Genomic DNA, 22,878 nt, shown 5'->3' with positions numbered 1-22,878 from the left:
ATGCTCTTATTTTGAAGGCACATGCCCCATTTCCGGTATTAGCCTAGCTGTCGCTGGAGAACATGACGCAGCTGAAAATTGAGTCTTTCCAGCTCAATGACGGCCTACAGCTTCTCGTTCACACCCAGAATGTTTATCTACTTTATGCTACATCGCCTGCTTGAAAGCACACGATTCAAGTCCAACATTGTCCATTTCGCCCGGTGTTCTTTGTCATGACATACACTGAAGAGAGTGATGCAGGAAAGTTCTTTGAGAAGTGAGGAACCTTCTGGATTCATGATCACAAATGTAAATTTAACTTTGAATCTGATGAATATACATTATGTAGTAATTATACTGAAACTCAAGGGCAGTTTTCCTACACACAACAATGAAAAAGTCATTCGGTATAGAATGCCATCGAAACAACACAATAATAAGTTGTAATTTTCCATCAAAACAAGGCAATATAGTTTTTTTCCGCAGCAATATTTAATACTTTCTAACAAGGATAAATTTAAGTTAATTCAAGCGTTCTATCGATTGAAAGGATAGACAAAATTCTTAATATCTTTAGAAAATAAAAGATCTAAATGCATGAACAACAACATCAATAAAACCTTTAATTTAATTTATTTATTGTTATTTGTTTTCCCATTGCATCCATTTACAGGGTGATGCAAATGAACATGACGAATGGTTTATCCTGGAAACCAAATGAATAATGTATCACTCTAACCCAAAATCGAACTTTAAGGATACTTAATAATATGGAGATTATATATATCCTGTTGCTATTATATATATATATGTATCCTGTTGCTAAGTTATTTTTTTCCATCACAAACTAAACCACATGTGGAAATCCCATATTCAGATGCAAAAACTTGCTTTTCACCTTTTTTTGAACCACAGAACAAAAAGGCTGATAAGAAAAGGAAACAAAGCTGTAACATCAGATCTGAAATCTCATGAGGCATTGCAGACGCCACAGACCTCAAATGCAAAAATCCCCCTGCATTTATGTCTGCAGTGATGTGGAAAGAAACATGCACAATGACCCATGTCTCATGGTTGCTATATTGATCACCTGCTGGCCTGATTTAGTTCAGAGTGGACAGATATCGACCGAATAAGAGACATCCTCTCTTACAATCTGCTCAGTCTGAAACTATGCGCCCTCTTCCTACAAGTGGATGTATGCAACTCAGCTCCTTTTGGTTTGTCCTGGGATAAAGGCCTGCCGGGATACACTGCCACTCTCTGGTGAGTGTGATCATATTTGTGTTGTTCTGCTCTCATATCAGGCATGCCTTTTATGTTTTTAATTGTATCCCAAATGTGATGTAGTTTATCATCCTATTTTTCTTTAGTAATATGACCTAGAACCTTGTCCTTCATCCAAACTAAAAGCTGCTTCCATATGCAAATAGTGTCATCAGTCTAATGCATTTATTGCTCTCGTACCCCACAGACATTGTGGCTATGAGCTCATACCCTGTTCCATGCAGTTTTTTGAGTATGATGAGTTATTCTAAGTGATACTGATCAATGGAAAGGTTTCCTGTGATAAAGTTTGATAAACACAACAAAACCATATCTGATTAAATATGGATACTGAGATTTATAGATGTAGCCTTTTGGGTTGTGGAACAGTACTGTGATGTTAACATTGAAATATCCAATACCAGCATTAGGGGGCAGTGATATCTCAGAAGAGCCATATTTTACAAACACTGTAGAGACGTATTTCACTCCCTCCTTTCTCTCTGTCTCGGGCTCTCTATGAAAAATAACACAGAACACACAGATATGTGCAAAACATAGCAGGTTGTGTGTGTGTTCGGGGTGGGGGGGCGTTTGCACAATAAGCTATATGTATGTTAAATGTCTATATAATTTTAGCTGGCTAAGTTCTTTGTTTTCCATCAGCTTTCCACATCCTGTCCTTAAGGATAAATGGAAAATAAGGCCCTGGTTACTGTAATAGTGAGACCTTTATGTAATTCCCTATGGGAGGTTTTCATCACACCCTGCATTTAACCTTTGACCACTGTATTTTGATTCCTGACCTCACCTCATAACCAAAACAACCCCATGTAAATTAAATACAGTCACAAGTGCAGATGCTTATTGATGTGGTTTATGTGTGTATGTCTGAGTGTGTGTGTGTGATCTACCATTCCTCCAGGTGTGTGCACACTGCTCTCACCAGTGATGTCTGGCACAGAGTCTCATACAGACAGAGAGGAAGACTACGTGTTCCTTCACAGCATGTTGGTGGAAAAGAAGCTTCACTTGCTCTTCAGGGTAAAGACACATTTGTACAATCACAACTTCTTTTCTTTTGTTTTCTTCCTCACAATTACAATACATCATCTATGTTTTGACCTGTTTCAGCTGTATAGTAAGTATAAGGTTAGGGTTAGGGTTAGCAGCAGCAACAGTATTATTATTATTAGTAGTAGTAGTAGTAGCAGTTACAGTAGTTAGAAGTAGCAGCAGGAGTAGTTGTAGTAGTAGTAGTAGAACAAAATATAAATATATCAGTACTATCAATCAGTACCACTATGTGTCAAGATATCTGATTGGTCATTGTACACACATTTTTGATTTATAATTTATTATTATTTCAACACACTGATGACGTGTGAATGCTGATGTATTTGGTAAGGAATATTATTTTGATTTCATGGCCCTTTACCTCTTTACAATTCGGCAAACCTTTATCTTGATTCTTTACTGATTTGACAGATCCACGAGCGGCTGAAGGATTTTGAAAAGCGAAGCCCGGTGCCTGTCCAGGAACAAGCAACGAGTCTGGCCTCAGATGTAAGTGACTCTCTCCAAACATCTTTTGCAGATAGACACAGGAGATTGAAAATGGAGATATTTCACTGCGTCCTGTCACACAGAAGCACGAGTGGAATGTACTTTCTCATCCATCTGAGCTTGAGAGTTTTGAAACGTAATCTGAAATCTTTGTCATCTTGGATGCTGATAACCCCTGTTTTCCTGGCACATAGAGCGATGTGACTAAAGCAGGTATCATCGTGTATCTGTGTGCCAGTAGTCAGGTCATTGAGGACACAGGCGAGCATGAGGCTGCTAAAATCATTTTGTTGAACAGTCTAATATTTCTCTACGGAGGAATACAATTAATTTTAAGATTTAAGATGAAGTGACACATAGCACACCCACTAAGGCACTGACCCAACAACTCTGCAACCTTTCTAATCCGTTAGCTAAGCGCCCCTTTCACCTATCGCTGTCAGTCATTTTCCAGCCTTGTCTGTAAATCATTCAACATTATTAAATTCATAAATAAAAGCCAGAATAAGATCTGTAGACCAACTAAGCGTTCTGGGCCTGTCCTGTGGTCTCGTCCCTGTCGGACATGCCCAAGGAAACCTCTACTAGGGAGATATCCAGCAGGCAAGCCAACTCAGCTGGCTCCTTTCAGTGTAAAGGTGCAGCGGTTCTGTGAGTCTCGGCACCCTGCAGAGGCACTTCTATCTGTGATGTCATTCTTTTGGGAACAACAAAGAGCTCATGACCATAGGTAGGATTTGGAATGTAGAAGGGGCTGTGAATTCAGAGTTCTGTCTACACCAAGACGGTTTGATACAGCGTCCGCATCACTGCAACAATCCATCTACAAGCTCATGCTCTAACCAACTGCTGCGAACAAGACACTCAGATAGTTGAACTTCATCCCTTAGTGGCTTCACACTCAGCTGCATACCATTCCAGTGCATGTTGGAGATCACAGCTTGACGAACCACATTGTTGGAAAAAAGCTGAGATACAATCTTGAGGTTTCTTTTTTCAGACTCTCAATATGTCATTAGTACCATTGTCATCATCTCTAACCTTTACTTCCAAGTTTCTCTTCTTGTTATGCTTCTTCAAGGCCCCAGCCTGTGCTTTCATCCTCTTTTCCACAAAGCATACTCCCCGTCCATTACCTCGATCCTTCCTCTCCTGTCCTCTAGCCTTCATTTACTTTCCTTCGTCTTCTCTTTATACCCTCCAAACTGCAGTTGATGCCATGTTTCCATAATTTCTATCTCCCCTTATCCTCTCCCCCCCACACTCTCCATCTCCTTCCTCTCACTCCCTATGCTTCAGATTCGGCTCGACAGCCACTCTCCGCCTGGCTTAAATCATCAGGACCTACTGGAAGGGCCAAACCATGGGTCTGTTTCCCCTCAGAGAGGCTTCTGTTTGCTCACAGTGGAAACTAATGACCTTCATGCATTGTGTTTCTGGAGTGTGCCTCGACATCTTGAAGCAGTAGAAGTCGTTACAGTAATATGCTTGACAAGAAGGCGGCTGCACACAGTCACACTCCGCCTCTCCACTTGTTGCCGCTGGTCAAGGCTACTCTGTTTTAGCCGTCGCCATTACTGTCACACTGCTTTGAAGATTCAGATTTAGTGGCTGAAAGACACAAAACAAAAGCAGGAATGCAGAGAAATAGTTAATAGGAAACGCAACGTGAGACCTCCTCTCTGGTTGTTTGTCAGTCTGAGGGATTTCAGGGAGGATCCACCCTTGATGTATCATGGTAGACCTCTAATTATAAAACTATACTCCACCTCTGTTTGTCCCTGTCTGTCTCTGTGCTTCTAGCTGCTGGAAGAGCTGATACACCAAGAGAGGAGAGCTGAAGTCAAAGAGCTGGCTGACCTCTTTTCCACATCTCACTTTAAGGTGAAGAGTACTTTCTTCCATGATAACACTGCATGTTCTTCTAACCCCACTCTTTCCCAGACGCGTCCTTTGTCCAGTCAAAATGACCCGATCCATTCATCTCCTCAACATGAGCTCACGCATACAACCCAAACTGTGTGCGATTACAGTTTTGTGTCACTGAGGCGTATCCCATAATGGTCACTCACATGGATCATTTATGAAACCAGAAATTAGTCCAGTGGTAAGATGTTGTTCCGCTGCTTGACCCTGAAAGGCTCATTAGCAGGGAAACAAACCCACTTACAACATCTGTGTTAACATATCTCACAAAACCTGCAGACGTCATTGTGATATTCTTCAGACATCTAAAGACATAAATTATTACACCCTTTACCACATCTATATATATAGCTATCACATCGTACTGCTGGCTATCATACAGGCCATGAAACTGTCAATTAAAAAAAAGATTTGACCTCATTATTCCCCCACTGATTCATGAAAAATGTTTATTAGTACTCACTTATGTAGCGACCCCAGAAAACTTAAATGTACGTTTCCTTATGTCAGACCTGGTGACAGTCATATTTCAGACACACACACACACACACCCGTGCACAAAGTGTATGGTTTTCCAGTGAAAGGCAGAAGTCGGAGTTAATGAGGAGTTGAAGCCAGTGGAGAACTTACAGGTTTGTTTGAACAGTCTTAATGACCTGTTTGTTCTTGGCCCAAGCTCAGGAGCTCACACATACCTCGGAGAGACACTGAGTATAAGATCCTGTAACTGAAGGTTTGTTTTTGAAAACCTGCCTCTGAAAGTGACCAGAGACACATTGCTCACACGTTGGCTGGTTCTAAGCAGAATCACTGCTGATGGACACGGCCGGTAACAAGTAGACTAAGTGACAGATGGACTGGCTGATTGCTGAAGTGAAGTTGATGAGCAGATGTTTCCTCTCCGCTTCTTCTTCTTTCTCTTTTGTGTTTTCTCCAGGCCCTCACAATGAAAGCATACCAGTTATGCACAATATTGTTTTTCTGCAACCAAACATTTTAGCCTTCATGCTGCCAAAGCTCATGTAAAAGCTGTGTTGGCATATGTCATCATTCATGGATCAGTTCACAAACATACAGGGTAAAGGAGAGTTTTCTGACTTATGTCATGCTTGACCTGAGCTGGTGCACCACAGGCAGGGGTGGTGTGTGTGCTGTGGAAGCTCACTTTAAGGTGGCCCCACAGGCTGACTTTGTCACCCAAACATAATTGAATTTGGCATGTTGGCACTGACCAAATTGGCTACAACCACCTCATAGCGGGCGAAGCCTGGCTAGGCAGACCTGTCAACATTCTTGCATCGTCTCTCAAAACTCAGTCAGCTTTAATCAGTCAAACTTCTCCTGTGATTGTTTGTGGGTATCTGTAAGTGTAGCTTCTATGTACCATCTTTAACATAATGTGATGGTCTGGGAATGTTGGTTTAAAACTAGTTTTCTGCACTGACAGTGGTCCTCTGTGAATGGACCCTTTTAAATGAGTAGACTTTGACTTCCACAGACCGGCATTTATTCTCAATGCTGTATCCAACAGCAGTTTGTCTGCCAGCACGACAAATTCCATTTTTTATTGGGAGTTTACGGCTGGTCCACGACAGAAAAGGTGAGAAAGAAAGGTGATTTTCCTCTATACAAAGTCAGATCTATCAGGGTTGAGTGGTTCAGTGCCTCCATTGAGAGGATTTTGAAGTGGTGACGCCATTGACGCCAGCTATTTTTTATTGTACGTTTCCACCACAGAGTCTCCTGTTTGTCCACGACGCTGTAGCTCAGGGGGACTTTGAGCCGGCTCTGCCTCAGATACCTGATGGTGTGTTGGAGGAGGAAGAGGAGGAGGAGGACTCAATCAAAATCGTCAGTCTGGTCAAAACCAAAGAGCCGCTGGTCAGTAAGCATGTCCTTGTTTTTAGTCTCTCTGTTGGAATTTCCAAAGTTTCTTGTGCATGGGAAAACTGTTTACATTTGCATAGAAATACCAATTAACAAAATAAAAATATGAAATGGCTTAGCAGGTACAGAGAGACATAAACATGGTGAGTTCAGGCCTTCAGTGGTTTTGCTGTCAGAAATGGCCTAGTTTGCTCAGTCTATAAATATAAAAATACAGCTTTTCCTACTAAAGAATCCTTTTAAAACCCGAGGACAACTGTAACCTAGCTGTTGCAAACATAGCACACATCAGCCTGTTTCTTATTTGGGCAACCTGGCCTTGTAATTGTGTAGAAAACAAACAAGGCAGTGTGGTCAATGTAGAAATGCAGGTATTTAAGTTAAGACAACCATGTAACAGTGTAACTGGGTTTGGAAATGTGTAATTTGTCCGGCAACAATATCTGCCATACACAGGGAGGTCCGAAGCATAAAAGAATCCAAGCAGAATCCAAGCAGAATGTTTCTGTGGCGACTGAATTTATGTCATGTTGTCAAATAGCGAGACTGCTGAAGCCACGTGTGCCAAGCCAGGACCAAAGTTGTTGGTATGAGAGGAAACATAAGAAAAGGTTTCTGCAACGTGCTGGATCACCTTTGCCTTTGGGCTGCTGCTCGCTTTCTTCATCCACGACTTTTCAGAGTCAATTCTTCCACTTTCCGCTGCCATGTATCTGCTGTGACGCACAGCATACTTGTAGCATTGTTTAATCACGGTTCATTTTCTTGATGCAAGTGCAGTAATCTGCCTTATTCCAACCTTGTTCCAAGCTATTGTCACTTGTTTGTGGAAAAACTCCTGGCATCGACTGGAAATACTGAAATTATCACAACCAACTGGAACCATATTGAAGAGAAAATATGATTTCTGAAGCAAATATGTCAATAATTTAACGTGTGTCTGCAGGCTATTGTGTTAGAGGTTTAGCTTCCAGAATGGAACGCGCTTAGCATCAATAATAGAGAACATACTTTTGTATCGATCCCAGAACTAGATTGGAAGGGGGCTGACCTTTGTTTGACACAACTTCTTTGATCGATCTAGTGCGTTCCCGTTTTCCAGACAACAGGGTTACACCCGGCCTGAGCTGATTGTAGACAACTACATAAGATGCTGTTTCCATTGCCATTTGCTCCACATCAATAACATCTGTTGAAAATAATGCTGATTTGGATAACCTTTTCCAGAGCTTTGTGTGTTACATGAATGCAGTCGGCTAAATGGTCCCGTCTTGGTACAAATACTTTTCATTGGACTGAAGTGAGTCTAAATAAGAAGCTTGTCTGGACTGTAATAAAATCAACATGTTACTTTCAATCTCTCTCTCCCCGACCACCATTGCCTCACCATCGCTCTCCATCTCTGTCCATCTTTTCCTATCCATCTTTCATCCATGTGTTTTTCTGTTGGTTCGTCATCTGTTCACCCGTCGTGGCGCTCAACACACAGGGAGCGACAATCAAGAGGGATGAATCCACCGGGGCCATCGTTGTGGCGAGGATCATGAGAGGAGGAGCAGCCGACAAGAGTGGTATAAACAGCTGTGTCAAGCTTACTTTACATGACATTGCTGTTGTTGTTATTCTTCAAATGATGCGATACACACAATATTTAATCAATTATCCATACATGTAATGCTTTGAAGGGCTGATCCACGAAGGAGACGAGCTGAAAGAAGTGAACGGCGTCTCACTGGAGGACAAAAAGCCAAGTGAAGTTATTCCTCTTCTGGTTAGTTTCGAGCCGTGTCTCATTTCACGGGACCGCATCCTTTGAAGGTATCATGTGAAGACTGCTTACATCATACTTGACTGTCCCATTTAGGAGGATCCTGCACACTGGGGCCAAGATATGTGGCCTTCAAGCAGTGCATCCTCCCTGGACCCCAGAAAACATTGCATTGCATTGTAATCAAACCAAAACAATTTCATTTTGTCTGTGATACATTCAAGAAGATAAATTACAAAGTATTTCAATATGCCTTTTTTCTTGGGAGTAAATAAACAAAAGTGTGAAATGAGTCAAAGATGAGAACTTTGATGATGCAGAGGGTCTTTGCACGCATTTACAAGGTGTGTCCTCTGTCCTCTGTCCTCTGAAGAGACCTTTCTACTCCCAGACTACGTCGATTTAGGATTGTCCCATTGAATGAAACACAGCTTCTTTCTCTTCATTCCCTCTACTATCTCTTCCTTTTTACTAATATTGTAAATGAACCTTGCCGTTTTTTTTGCATAGGCTAGTAATCCGAGGGAAGTTACATTCAAAATCATTCCTGCATTCAACAATGAAGAGGCATCAACAAATAAGAAGAAGGTACAGTAAACAGAGTGTTTCTAATTCTCCTCCAACCCATTAAGTGCACTAAAAAGTGTCCACCTGGTTTTAGTCAAAAGGAGATGATGTCAGTTGTCCGCTGGTCATGTTTTGTGATTTTGCCATAGATCTGTCACTATAGCCGAGTGGCTGTCAAGAGGTAGATTCAGATCAACCATCAATGATACAAAACTGGTCAGACTTCATTACAGTTTGCATCATTTGAGAGCATAATTTCCCTCACATCACATCTGTTCCCAATTGAGCAATATCAGTTTAACATTAACATTATCTACTCACCTGTGGGAAAGAATTCTCACATGTTCAGATAAAAATATGTTTGTAATGATTTAAGACAGGTTATTTTCAGTGTTCATGGTTATTTCTCAAAGATGACACAAAAATGTGTTTTGAAGCAAGAGACAAAAATGTTGTGTTGATTGCCAGAATCGAGAGCGAAAGACTGAAAATCAACTTTGGCATGAAATTAAGATTTTCCTATTTTGACTGCTGCTGGTATCGTCTTCATCTTCAACATTTGATGGTTTGAAAACTAAAACATTAAAACATTTCCTCCCTCCAGCTATTTGTGAGGACTCTGTTTGACTACGATCCGACTGAGGATCCTTCCATCCCATGCAAGGATGCAGCAATGGCCTTCAAAAAAGGTGACGTGCTCCAGATTGTCAGTACGGACGATGACTCTTGGTGGCAGGCTTGTCACCATGGAGACAGCATCACCCGAGCAGGCCTCATTCCCTCGCAACAGCTCCAAGAGAGGTGGTTTTCTTCTACCATTTTGTTTGGCAATATTCACACATGTCACATTATTCCTAGAGGACACTGCAAGCAGCCGAAACCCTTTTTGTTTCTTGATTCTTCTTGATTCTTGATTCAAGACACATGTAATGCAAAGTCTGCAAGAGCAGAAACGCTTGGAATAAAGTTCTGTAAAATATATCTAAATATTAATCTTAATTAATTTGTGCAATGAATTATTTTTTCTTGAATGTTCATAATTTGGTATTTTATAAAAGTCTCAAAAACAGAAAGAAAACAATGCACAAAAAGACAGCTTTCAGAAAGATTAAATAGAAGAAATGTAAAAAAAAATCTAAACAAAATGTAGAAATGTAGAGAAATTCTATAAAAAATATTGATTTTAGAAATGTTGTAAAAATATCAGATTATAAATTATTTAACTATATAATATACAGAATGTACAGAACATTGCACAGAACACAAAAATGTTTACATTTTTACAAGCCAATTATTTCAAATCCTAGAATAAGTAATCGTTTACATTGTAGCTTTTGTTGTGGAAAGTGAAGCCTGCCTAAACTACAAAATAATTTTTTCCATTTTCTGTTTGGTCTCTGACAGGCGAATTGCTCTGCAGCGACCTAAAGCTCTGTTCAAGTCTCCACGAATCAACCCTGCATGTGCCGGTCAGTCCGCCTACATTTGTCTATGAAATGACCACACTAGAAATAACAAATAAAAGCTTTTCAACAATTTCCAATAAACATATTCAAGATCCTTCAGTGCAAAGCTGAGAGGTGACAGGCCGTGTCTTCATGTCTGAGCCAGACTTTACTCCTGCTCCTAGTCGACTCATCGCTCTGGTTTTCTCCACATGCTCCACAGATGAGGAGGAAGGTACTGTCAGTTTGAATTTGCTTTTTCCTTGCTGCCTCTCAACAGAATTGGCAGGACATGATATATCTTTTGGGTTTTAGTGTTCAAAGATATACAGAGTTGACACAATAATCACGCAACACTCTATATTTCTAATATTCAGATGATTCTGCTTAAAAAGTGTTTTTTTGTTTTAAAGATGTCATTCTCCAGTGCTTTACTCTATCACCAGTAATCATTTTGTTAGAGTAGGATGGTTATTAGAATCTTCTAAATGTGGTTATTATTTCTTTCACTGTTTCCAAAGCAAAATATCAGGAGATGTGGGTCAGAACAAACTGTTTGCTTGTACTTGGAGTACACACATGTCCTTCCCTGTGGTTTCCATAGTTTCTTCAATCCATCATCTCTCCCATTCTGTTTCTTCAGTCACGGATGATGTGGACTATGGAGCGATTACAGGGATCCACATTGGTGAGAGGTTTGACTCGCTCCCTGGAGTAGGAGCTTCTGCTTCTATGTTACTACACAATACCATAAAACAATTCAAGGACAATTGGATATGACAGCTCGCAACAACACAAAATGGACGGAGAGAAAAACAAGAAATCAAAAGCCGCTGTCTGCATTTACCAGCCAGTTCCTATGATGAACTGGTTTTGTGGTTTACAATTGCAGATGAGACTAGATCAGCAACTGAGGTTTTAGTCTTCCCATTTGTCTTGATCTCATGGATTGGATATGATGTGTGTGTGTGTATGGGGGCCTGTGTGCTGTACAGGATGTTCATATGGGGGCGTACACTTATGGCTGATTGTGAAATGGTCCTTGTCTCTGTACAAGGAAAGGTACAGTAATTTTAGATGTTGCATCATATCAGTTCAGAGACTCGTGCATTTAATAATGTGAATTTCAGGCCAGTTTCCACCTGAGGCTATGCTTTAGACTTAACATTTCCTCTCATCCTGCCATTTAAAACCTTCATTGATCACTTTGCAGTTGCCCTCAAAAGAGGATTTGGAGTAGAAAAGGGACCTAAGCATTATTACAGATACACAACTCAGTACATGAGGGAAAAGTGGACAGGAAATACTGCAGCACTGTAGCAAACAGCTTGTTCTCGGCTGTCCCCCACTGACTGATTCTTCTTGAAAGATTGTCAGCGGTTATGTCTGACCGCAAAATGGTGAGATGGAATCATTTTGGGGAGACAAGCTGTCCTACGTGTGCGAGTGTGCGAGTGCATCTGGAGAGAGGAGTTTTTTGACGACCGACTTGCTTAGGGCTCTTAACATTTAATGTGGACATGATGAGCTGGAGCGCGGCTCATCGTAGAAGTTTCTTGTTGCATCCCTTCCTCTTGTCTCATATAATGTACAATAAAGCAAAAACGTTATAATAGATTTACTAGAAGTACTTATTGGAGACGCGTTAAATGATTTCGGAAAATGTATCCAGTCATGTTTCTCAGTCTGAGCAGAGGTTGGCCAATCAAAACAGAGTGGTCTGTTTTCACTCAGTGTGAACAGTGTTGTAGCAATGGAGTCCAAAGTTTGAAAATAGACTCCTAAATAGAAAATAAGAACATAATAAGGAATTTGTATACGCCCCCTTTTAAACTAAACAAATATAAAATGTTTGTCTTCAGAAGGTTTTAAGTCTCTGCTCGCCTTGTATCTTCAGAAAGAAGCAAGCAGAGGAAATGGACAGATTTGCTTACAGAGTGAAATTGCAGCTGACGTCAAAGAAAGCCTGGCACCATCGCTTAGCAGCAGTTAACATCATGAAGGAGAGAGAGAGAGAGAGAGCCTGCCAAGCCAGGCCAAACCACAGTCGCATGGCAGACGATGGCTGTCAGACAGCCCTACAAGCCACGCGTGACAGACTATTCTGGGTGCTCCATTTCAAAGTTGTCCTCTTACTGTTGTTGACTCTTGTTCCACCGAGCGCTGTGCTGCTCAACGTGTTAGGCCACGATAGCGCTTGACACCAGTTTATGGGTGGCAGCGATGACAGTTTCTTGAACCGAGGTGTTTCGTCTTGGATTCTGCCACTCATGCGTACAGCACCTCTAGCTTCAGGAGAGTTCTGATGCTTGTTGTCATCTGATGCTGTTCATACACACTAAGGGGAGCTTTTTTCGGTGGCAAATTGAAGTCAAATCCAATTAAAAGTAGGATAACGAAAATACCTTTAGACTTCCAACAGTGGTGTAGACGATGTGTTGAAGCAAGTTATCTGAAACTATGGTCAAAGTTTGGTCAGCTTGCTTTGCTGTCCTGTTTTTTGGTCATGGTAAATATTCCTCATTTGTCCCGACTGTCCAGCTTGTTATGAATTAGGGCAACAATATGACTCAATGTCAGCATGAATACATAATACAGCTATTTTAATGACCACACAGCAAGCTGGCGGAATTTTGGCTCGGTATAGTTTCATTGCCCCAGTTCCAACAATCAGTGCAATGGTAATAAACCCGACCGGTGGGCTCACACTCACATGTGCCTCTCTCTGTCATAGCTGGTTTAAGAAGGAGTTTCCGCCTGGGCAGAAAGGGAAGTCAGGCCAGAGAAGCGGTCCGATCCAGGAGGTGGAGTGCCGGGGTGAATGACTCAGTGTGTACCCCTACCTACATCGAGGTTATCCCCTACTGCAGAGAACCCAAGGACAGATACCGGCTTGTCCTCTTGGTCGGTACGTGTGTACAACGTATGTGTAGACACTTTTCTGGATGATTGCTGACCAGGAAGTCAAACTACTTTAAGTCGCTTCAAGTAATTTGCGGCCTCTTATTCTCTAAATGGGTCAAAGAGCAACTGTGTGATGTATGTATTACATGAATTTCACATTGACACATAATGTACTGTATGTAATCAACTTCAAAATGTCACGGTAGTTCCAGTGGGCGCAGTTTAAAAAAAGGTGTTCTGTTCTTTATTACACTGCTGTCTTTCAGTTCATACAAACATGAGCCCATTTGCAGCCACACGTTACTGAAGCTGCTGTTGATCAAAAGGAATCGATGATGCACTGATGAAGATTTATGGTCCCACTCTTGAGTGCAAGAACAATCCTTTCCCATCAGAACTACGTAAACACTGTCAGAGCACTCAGAGTCAGAATATATTGTGTTCTCTTATGTTACCTAGGAGCCCACCCCAGATTCAATTCTCTGCCAATCCTGCAGGTCTGCTCTGTGTATTCTTGAGCTATATCTCTCCATGGGGACTTTAACTTTGAGTGAAGCTGAAGGTCTTTTTAAGGTCATACAATACAACAATACAACTCTAGGTCATCTGTCACTGAGGGTCATCGATGGAGGAGGAAGAGGAAGAGGAGAAGAGAGGTGGAAGAAGAGGAAAAGAACATTTAATTTTGAAGGGATAGAGGAGAGGAGTACACGAAAAAAAACAGATAATCGATAAATGATAGCTAAATGGAGGGAATAGGACGAGTGGATTTTGAATAAGATCCCTCATAATGTCAGCCAAGTGCTCAATCATCAAACTGGAACAGTTAAGACAGCTTGGATTCAGATTTAGACCTCTTTAATTGAGTTGGAGCTTACCCCGACGCTGGATTACGTTTTACTGTCTGCAGCATAAAGGCTCTTCATTGACTGGAGGTCATCATTAGGAATATATAGCTTATTGGCAATGAAAGTTATAGACAGGAAAACCAAAACCTGGATAGCTTAAACAGGACCAGCTGTATAAGTTTTTGAAAAGGAAATCTATTCTTTTTAAGATTTCAATGCATATCCTTGCTTAGGGAAACAATAGACCGTTATGCCTCGGGAAAAAGTTGGTGAAAAGGATTGTCAGCCATAGTGAGCGCTAAAGATCATGTAACTCCTCAAAAAAAGGACAGAAGAAAGTATCCATGGTGCCTGATGATGCTCCTCTGTGCAGCTGAGAAAGGCATTAGCAGTGTAAGAGTGGGGAGAGTCTGTAAACTTGATATTTTGTAATGTATCGAGGTCATGCAACGCTGTGATGGAAAAGGCAGGTATGTCAGGAATCCTACAGTCAGACAGCGCTCCATTGGAGTCTGATGCAATCTGGAGCTGGTGGAGCCCAAGAAGAAAATCCCAGATGCTTTGAACATGTGTGTCTGCATGTGTGCGTATGCTTCATCCTGTGCATCCTACACTCATAATGACACCGATACTGTGTGGCTTTGCAGATGTCACATTCAGACGGGATGCTATGGATTTTCCAGAGGGTATAGACACATTAAACATTTGAGAGGGAGAAAGGCAAGTTAGCGAATCACAGACTGACTGAAATCAGGGTGAAATCAGAGCTCTTTCTGTCTGCCTCTTTCCTCTCTCTCTCTAATGATAAAGACAGATGTGCCACCAGGTCACCAGCATAAAGCCTATTAGATGTTGGGATTGTCACAAGGAAAACATTGGGTACGCAGCAGCACGCATAACAGCACTGTTTTCTTCTTTGTCTCGAGGGCCCAGTGGCGTTGGCGTTAATGAACTAAAGAGGAGGCTCCTCATCTCGGACCCTGATCACTACAGTGTCACTGTACCACGTAAGACTGGCAAGTAAAAGTTTAATAACTCAAACTGCCAGGCACATTTCCTTCATGTAAAACAGTTTCTATCATTTGTTCTCTTTCAGACACCACACGAGAGAAGAGACAGCAAGAGAAAGAAGGGATGGATTATCGTTTTGTCTCAGTGCAAATGTTCGAAGAGGACATTCTCAGTCACAGGTATATGAAGGCGCTATTCCAAAAGGTTTCCATTTCCATTTCCCATAGTCACCAGCCTTCTCTGTTTCCTTCTGTCTTAAGGTTTATAGAATATGGGAAGCACAGAGGTCACTACTATGGAACCAGTCTCGACTCTGTTCTTCAAGTGATAGCCGAGGGCAAAGTGTGCATTCTAGACGTACACCCAAGTGTAAGTGACAAGTATTATGACAAGTAGATATAAAAATAAAACGATTTCAAGTCCGTTTACTGACACAATACGTTTTGTTTAACGGTGTCTACAAAAATTGGAAGCTTTTTGCGTTTCTGTGATGTGTTTATAGAGAGTGATACGCATAAAAGTAGCAAAAAATACAAGCAGGCTTCGTCCAGACTTCTCTAAGGAGAACTGGTCACTGTGAAATTTCATACAAAACCAGGGGAAATTAAAACAAAAGTCATTGTATTGACGTCAGAGAGAAACAAAGAGTAGTTATGGTTTAAAACCACGATGCTATGGTAACTGTCAGTGGTTTCTCTGGCTTGGTCGTGGATCTGGCAATTGGATGTGTGTGCAGTTGGGAAGCTGTCAGATGGTTCTAGGCCATGTTGCTGCACTCGCCAAGTCCTGCTAGTCCTACTGGTTGTTCTAGGTTCCTGCATGGAGAGGGGCAGGATCTAGAGGGATATTGTCTACCTGAGGTTCAAGTCCTGCAGCTGAAAAGGAGTAGATGGTGACACTAGTTGTCAATGTGGTAGCAAATACAATAATTCAACCATCTAGACCAACAGTGGCTTGATAAGGACAGGAGTAAAGGGAATTGGGCTTACCTGATGTGTAGGCCTCATAAAGAATTCCTTTAATTCAGCCAAAATGAGTGTGTATTGATCAGATTCCAGATCGTCCTGTACATACATGTCCTTCTGCTCCACGTGCTGATTTTGTGTCTTTCCCTCTACAGAACATTAAGCACGTGTACACATTTGAATTCAAACCGTACGTGGTGTTTGTGAAGCCGCCACGTATCGAGGAGCTGCGTCTCACCAGGAGAAGAGCAAAGTTTGTCTGCGATGGAGGGGAGAAGAATCCAGTCAGGACATTTTCTGTAAGATAAACATACACACAACAAAACACATTCTGCTAGGTGTGTAATGGTGTGTGTAAGTCAAGCACTTGTTCCATGTCTTCAAACATGGGGCTGAGTTGAACGGGGTGAGGTCAAACACAGTGGCCTCTTACACACCCACCAAGCATCACATACACATAACCTAACCCCCCACACTGGCACACACCTTGCATCACACATGGTTGACCCTCTGGTTAGCGTTTAGGAGACATTTAAGAGGCAGGGGATCTCTTGGAGAGTTACAAGGCTGCTTGGTGGGTGGCTGCTTGGTCCATCATGGTGCAGAAGAACATGTAGGTGAGCACATTTGGTCCAAAAGTGAAGGTTACTGCATAAATGAGAGTAGGATGTGAGTTCATTGTTTATCAGTTTGGTGGTAGACCTTCATTTGTCAGTATTCATCTTCTTCTCAAACTGGCTCTTGGGATGATACATATGTTTAAGCCAGGACAAGAACATACAAGGTCACTTTCATAATGCCCATCTGGCTTCTCGTTCAGTCTTTGACCCTGGTTGCCCAAGTTGCCCTTATTAAAAGCCCGAGGTCACACACCTGTGCTGCAGCATGGCCGGAGGTTGCCCGGTGCCAAGCAGCAACGCTCTCACAGAGTTCAGGCATATCTTATAGGGCCGTGCTTCCAAACTGGACCACAGCTGCTGTGAAAAGACCTCTTATCCTTGACTCTCAGCATGTAACGACACGTTACGCCTCGGCCCGTATAGTAGAGAATGGTCACAGGGATCCGTTCCATATCCTTTAAAGTTATGTGCAAATTATTCTAAAACAACCTTCCAGAGGCTCGTTTGTCAACATATGGTCAGGCTGTACAGAGAACATGCAAGCTCCAAACATAAAGTTAGAGTTTGGTCTGAACTGGATTTGATTTGTTCTTGCGGTTGATGCCTATTTGCTAATATTCAAGCATTCAATTGTTTCATCTGGAAGGACCATTAAGGATTATGTCCTCATCCACAATGGTGTTGAATTACACACAAAAAGAACACCATCTGTTTGCTGACTGCATCCCTCCGTGACCCTGAATAAGACAGAGATAATGGATGGATGGACAGAAAAGTGCTTGCACAAAGTAAAGACATCCATCTCTGGTCTGTGCACACAGTTGCACGTGCACAAATTGAAGGTGCATTGTAATTTGTCCATGTATATTGAGAGAGAAACTGAAGGCCTCTGATCAGTGGATTGGATTCGGCAGAACCAAGACTGTTGGCATTAAAGTTTTGTCTGTCATGTCTTACGGCAAATGGCAGCCAGCGTTTGCATACAGGACACAGTGTGTGTTGTTATAGATGTCAGCTCGACCTAATTCAAAACAGATAAGAACAACAATGTCAGCAATGCTTTCTGTATGTCATGACTCCTCAAAGTCCAGATCCTGAACAAACCGCAAATCATTCAGGACCAGCACACAAAGGCTGATGTGCCTAATGGATATATTGTCTTGTGTTCAGTGTATTGGTGTGTAAATTGAATGTGCACATGTATTTAAAAGTGTGTGCAGACTAGAAGACTCCCATTGCTGTTGGTGAGTTTCTTTGGTGTTGGCAATATTTAGCTGCCTTTTCCCCCACTAAGACACCGGGCTATCTTGTGTGTAGCTTGCAGGTTCCTGAGCAGTTTGACTGGAGCTCCCACTTTCATTTTCATTTTAAGATCAGGTATAAATCAGAGGGTGTCAATAAGTAAAGGAACCGCGACACATCCCTGTGATCGTCTTCCAGAACTGAATCAGCCGAAAAAGTAGACTTGATCTTCTCCGCGGATCACAGCCAAGCACATGTTGTTGATAAATCTAATATCCTTGTTCAGGGGAGTGTATTCAGTGCCTTTGAGAAAGTTCACACATCCATCAGGGAACGTCTCAGGAATCAGAGTCTTCAGATCCTTCACCAAGTCATTTGGAGGAATCTGGACCTGAACTTTACTCTTTGCCATGTTTACACACACATTTTTCAACAGATGTAGTCTACGTCTCAGAGTGCTACTCCATGCTTTACCCGATAAGTGCTTCAGCTATTTACTGTATATAAATCCGTTTACTCTTGTGTTTTCTTTCACAGGAGGAGGATTTTCAAGACATGATTGACTCGGCTGAAAGTATGGAGAGCCAATACGGTCACCTATTTGACAAGGTGATTGTAAATGGGGATATTGTTGTGGCTTTTAGAGAGCTGAAAGCAAACCTCAAGAAGGTAGAAGGGACAGATGTCCAGTGGATTCCTGCAGAGTGGATTTGCTCCTCACCAACAACAACAAAGAGAGATTTTGGCCCTTTTAGTGGTTGGATTTGAACTTGTAGATGTAGATGTAGATAATTATATAGTAACCTATGCTATGGCTTATTCACAGCTCATAATGCTACATAATAATGATTAATAATTCTAATTGTATTATTTCCGAAAAAAATTCATAACAAAATCTGTCTGGTTTCTAAAAATAATAATGAAATAAATGAATAAATAATACTTATATTATTACAAACAATTCTTGAACAAACTGAGCTGATTCTCAAAAGTGGTTACATTTCTTACATATGTTAATAAATAAGTGAATGTCAAAATGTCTAAAAGCATAATATAAAACAAAATGACCCCAAAAAGAATGAACAATTCTGGAGAAGAACAATGATTGTTGATCCAATCTTGATTCTTCACAGACGTCAAAGGCCAGGGTTTGTCACTGTGTAGACCGGGTAGACGGGGTTAACGCCAATGCCAATCAATCATAAAATGTCTTAAATTACATTGGACTTTAGTTGTATGATACGATGACTGAATGACAACAATCAATGTTTTAACTGATCCCTAAAAACTAATTAGAAATAGTTTATGCTTTTTGTCCAAAATGATACTTGAATATTTTGTTTATTTGTCAAATAGAATCTCTCTCTCTCTCTCTCTCTCTCTCTCTCTCTCTCTCTCACTCTCTCTCTCTCTCAGACAGCAGATTTTTCGTTTTTTTTTTTTTTCCTTTTCTGTTGGCATTTAGTTGAAATAACGTCGGCCCGTAGGATGAAGAAAAAAGGAAACTCTCCAGAGCTTGTGGTTGCTCGTAATCCTTCCCTGCCAAGTCGCAAACATCAGCATGTAATTATTCTGACAGCTGCTGCACTTCAATTAACTGTAATGTACACCAGAGAAATATTATTAGTAGCAGCCGGGGAGACATTTGCCAACAACATGTGGGACAAAATAGGGACATAAACAAGATAATAGTCAATTAAATCCATCAGACGACCTAGAATATACCAAGCAGTTTCATGGCTATAACATTTTAAGTTCTATACATCGATAAAAGAGGAGTGTATAAGTTAATGCTTTAAGTTGTGTGTGTGTGTGTCATTTAAGCTCCAGACCATTGTGATGTCCTGTAAAAGTGTATTAGATTATTTATGGCTTTTCTTTAAACACGTTTTAGGTTAAATACTCATGTAATTGTAACCCTAATAAAATGAGAATATAGCAACACTGACACAAGTCATTAATTGTAAGGATATTTGCGTTTTTAACACCATTATGAAGGAAATTGAGAATAATTGGCAGTAACTCGCCATTAGTGACACTCCATTAACAAATATTCATATTTAAGTGGAGCAGATTTCAGCTATTCATGCTAATTCTCTTTAATGGCTGCATTCCTCTTACAGTCATGGGGTTTCCTTCCTCTTTTTGGATGCCGTGCTTAATTGGGTGTGAAGGAGTGTTAATGTGTCTATCATGTCGTATTTGGGAGGAAAAAGGGAGCAGTGTGATGTGGAGGGATGCTAATGACTTTCCAGGGACCTGGGTCTTTTGCAGACATGCTGAGAGAGAGTTACAGCTGCGAATAAAAGCCTACTGTAACGACACAGCGAGGCCTCGCCATAGTGGATTAGGCGGAGACGGTGAGCATACAAGTGGAACACACACACATTAAGTCTCATCCTTGAGGTAAATGAAGTATTTATTTTACCTTGGCAGCCTTGTCGACATCAAACACAAGATGGTGGAAAGTTGAGTCTTTGAAGGCTAACTGAGATCGTCAGTCGCGTCCACGTTCCCCCCTGTTCGCTAAATGTACCAACCAGGCGGCCAGGGGGGGGGGTGCCAGTCACACTCCTGCCAGGTTTGAAGCCTTCAGCCAAGCATGGCAGCGTAATTTCATCACGCCACTGAGAATCTGCAGGCGCGCTCTGAGATCATAACGATGCCATTAAAGGCACCGGAGTGATCCAAGCAAAACCTCACGTTTTATGTTCACTGCAGCTCCCACTTCGCTTACAAGCGCCGTGCCAAACGGTCCCGCATAATTTGGCTCAATCATATAGAATGTAAAAATAAATACATCTGATGGTAAACAATATATTCATCTTTGCATGTGATATTCCCGACGTTACTCTAGCGAAACACCGTCTGGGAACGACTCTAATTGAAAGCAGGAGGGGAAAATGTATTTGATTCATTAAGGAATGCGTAAAAAATTGAATAAAAGGGCTTCCAGCTTAGTGATGTTGACATGTTAATACAGCCGTGTGACAGCAGAGACAACATCTGACAAACAAGTACACAAAGAGAGAAACACACAGAGGACGTCTGAGGATACAAACAGTAAACATCACACATCCACACACTTTTCCTAGACGTCTGACTCTCCCGGATTGCCCTGGAGTTTGTGAACCTGGATCAAACACACACACAGACACACACACGCACACACACACACACACACACACACACCACTCCTTAACTATCCACACAGGGCAAGATATATGTCCTTTCACAGTGTTTTTTACAGGTCTCCAGGCTGCTGAGTGTAGGTGTGTTCCCACCTAATATCAACAGTTGAGCCGGTAAACAGATCACAGAGGGACTGGAGTAAATGGTGTGTGATAGCGTGTAGCATTCTCTGACCACTGCTCAGGAATGCGAGCGTGGAATTTACTGCACCTAACGGGGATGCTGCTGGTCCATGTGTTTTTCAGCTCTGAAAGCATTGAAACTGAACCTCCCCACTGATATTGGTGAGTTATGAACACGGATAAGAGTTATGGAGTCCTTTATGTCTCATAGTTGAACAAGTGCTGCTTGGATTTGAGCCATTTCCTTCTAAACAAAGGCTTACACAGGAATAGAAAAAAAAAAGCTTAAAGATATATACGGTATTGATTTTACATGGTTTAGTCATTATAGGTTTCTTTGAATCTCAGGAGGAAAAACATGCCTGGTAGACGGAGGCTGGAGTTGGACTGTCTCGTCCCCACTCTGGGCCCGGTGCCTGCGTGTTGTCATAGCTTGCAGATGAACTAATGACAAACGCTAAGCTTCTGTCAGAGCCTGTTTTCATAATTCTTCACATGTCCCCGTTACTAAGTGCTCCTCTGAAGCACAGACAAACAATGACAAACATGTGTATTATCTCTGGGCTACAGCAGCTCGCTGTGCAGACATTAGAAAGACTTCACAATAGTGACACAATTACAAAGACAGACACACTTCAAAGAGGTATCCATCATATCATCATTTCATTGGTGGGGAGGGTCTGTTTGGAGGTTACAGGTAATCTAAGGTACTGTCTCTTTAAGAGCTTCTCCCACAAGAGATACAAGTTGTATCAGTTGCAGCAGTCAAATAGTGAGATTTTTGTCAGATTCTTGTCAGACTTTTGTCTTTGGTTACAAGAGTGGTAAATGAGCCATCAATAGACCTTTATACTGCTCATACTCTACTAATTAATAACTCTTTAATTGGATTCAATTTGCAACTTGGACATTTATTCAACACAGCACCCTACTGCTGCAGCACGGATGTACACACTGTGTGACAACAAACTAGAGAGAGACTGGTTATGGTTGCTGTTTCATCAGTGGTCCAATAGCCTTGTGGGTGTGTGTAACCACAGGTGTAGCCATATGTTACATATTGTCATATCAACATGTTATAGAAGTAAAGGACCAATCAAAAGCAGCTTGGTCTTACTGGATGCATTTCTATAGAAGTGAAACCTCACATTTCAACTCTGACGATGTTTAACACAAGCCCTCCATATTACATCATAGAAATGGGAAAACAAGCAAAGTACAGTGAACAACTCATGCAAAACATCTGTTTAATATTTCCATTGTTTCTGTTGACTTCATAATGGGCCAATTTGTACTCAAATCCATTTCAACTCAGCAGGATTCTCTGCCTAACACAAGGCACAGTTTGGTGGTTTTGCTGGTTAATAGGAACCATATAATTACACCCATAAATTTCCAGAATCCTCTGGTAAAACATATATTATTATTTGCTGACACAACTTTTGGTAAAACCACAAGATCCACAAGATTCAAATGCCTCATGTAGAAAATATGAGGGCATGTCAGACTGGTTAATACAGGCTGCAGTCTCAAAACACACACACACACACACACACCAGGCAGAATC

At 41.4% G+C, this 22,878-nt stretch overlaps 1 protein-coding gene across 1 annotated transcript; it reads left to right on the top strand.

Moving 5' to 3' along the window:
- The first annotated feature begins 1,036 nt into the window (after positions 1-1,036).
- LOC143009983 (MAGUK p55 subfamily member 7-like) lies at positions 1,037-19,897 on the top strand. Its single transcript, XM_076162089.1, has 18 exons — positions 1,037-1,248; positions 2,174-2,292; positions 2,737-2,814; positions 4,618-4,698; positions 6,478-6,621; positions 8,117-8,198; positions 8,313-8,398; positions 8,906-8,983; positions 9,567-9,763; positions 10,367-10,425; positions 10,631-10,642; positions 11,051-11,095; positions 13,142-13,315; positions 15,086-15,166; positions 15,256-15,349; positions 15,431-15,539; positions 16,291-16,434; positions 18,535-19,897. The coding sequence occupies exons 1-18, from the start codon at positions 1,179-1,181 to the stop codon at positions 18,763-18,765; spliced, it is 1,884 nt and encodes a 627-aa protein (XP_076018204.1). The 5' UTR covers positions 1,037-1,178; the 3' UTR covers positions 18,766-19,897.
- The last annotated feature ends 2,981 nt before the right edge of the window (positions 19,898-22,878 follow it).

Source organism: Genypterus blacodes, unplaced genomic scaffold (genome assembly GCF_046128005.1).
Source record: "Genypterus blacodes isolate CSIRO-AG114 ecotype Tasmania unplaced genomic scaffold, CSIRO-AGI_Gbla_v1 ptg000120l_1, whole genome shotgun sequence".
Classification (NCBI taxonomy): Eukaryota; Metazoa; Chordata; class Actinopteri; order Ophidiiformes; family Ophidiidae; genus Genypterus; species Genypterus blacodes.
Note: the sequence above shows the minus strand (reverse complement) of the source record. Positions and strands in the feature narration are given on the sequence as shown.

Excerpts from the sequence above, each read along its gene's own strand:
- LOC143009983 (XM_076162089.1), top strand. The coding sequence starts at position 1,179 with ATGTATGCAACTCAGCTCCTTTTGGTTTGTCCTGGGATAAAGGCCTGC. Across the intron at positions 6,622-8,116 it reads TCAAAACCAAAGAGCCGCTG|GGAGCGACAATCAAGAGGGA; the intron begins GTCAGTAAGCAT and ends CTCAACACACAG. Across the intron at positions 8,984-9,566 it reads CATCAACAAATAAGAAGAAG|CTATTTGTGAGGACTCTGTT; the intron begins GTACAGTAAACA and ends TCCTCCCTCCAG.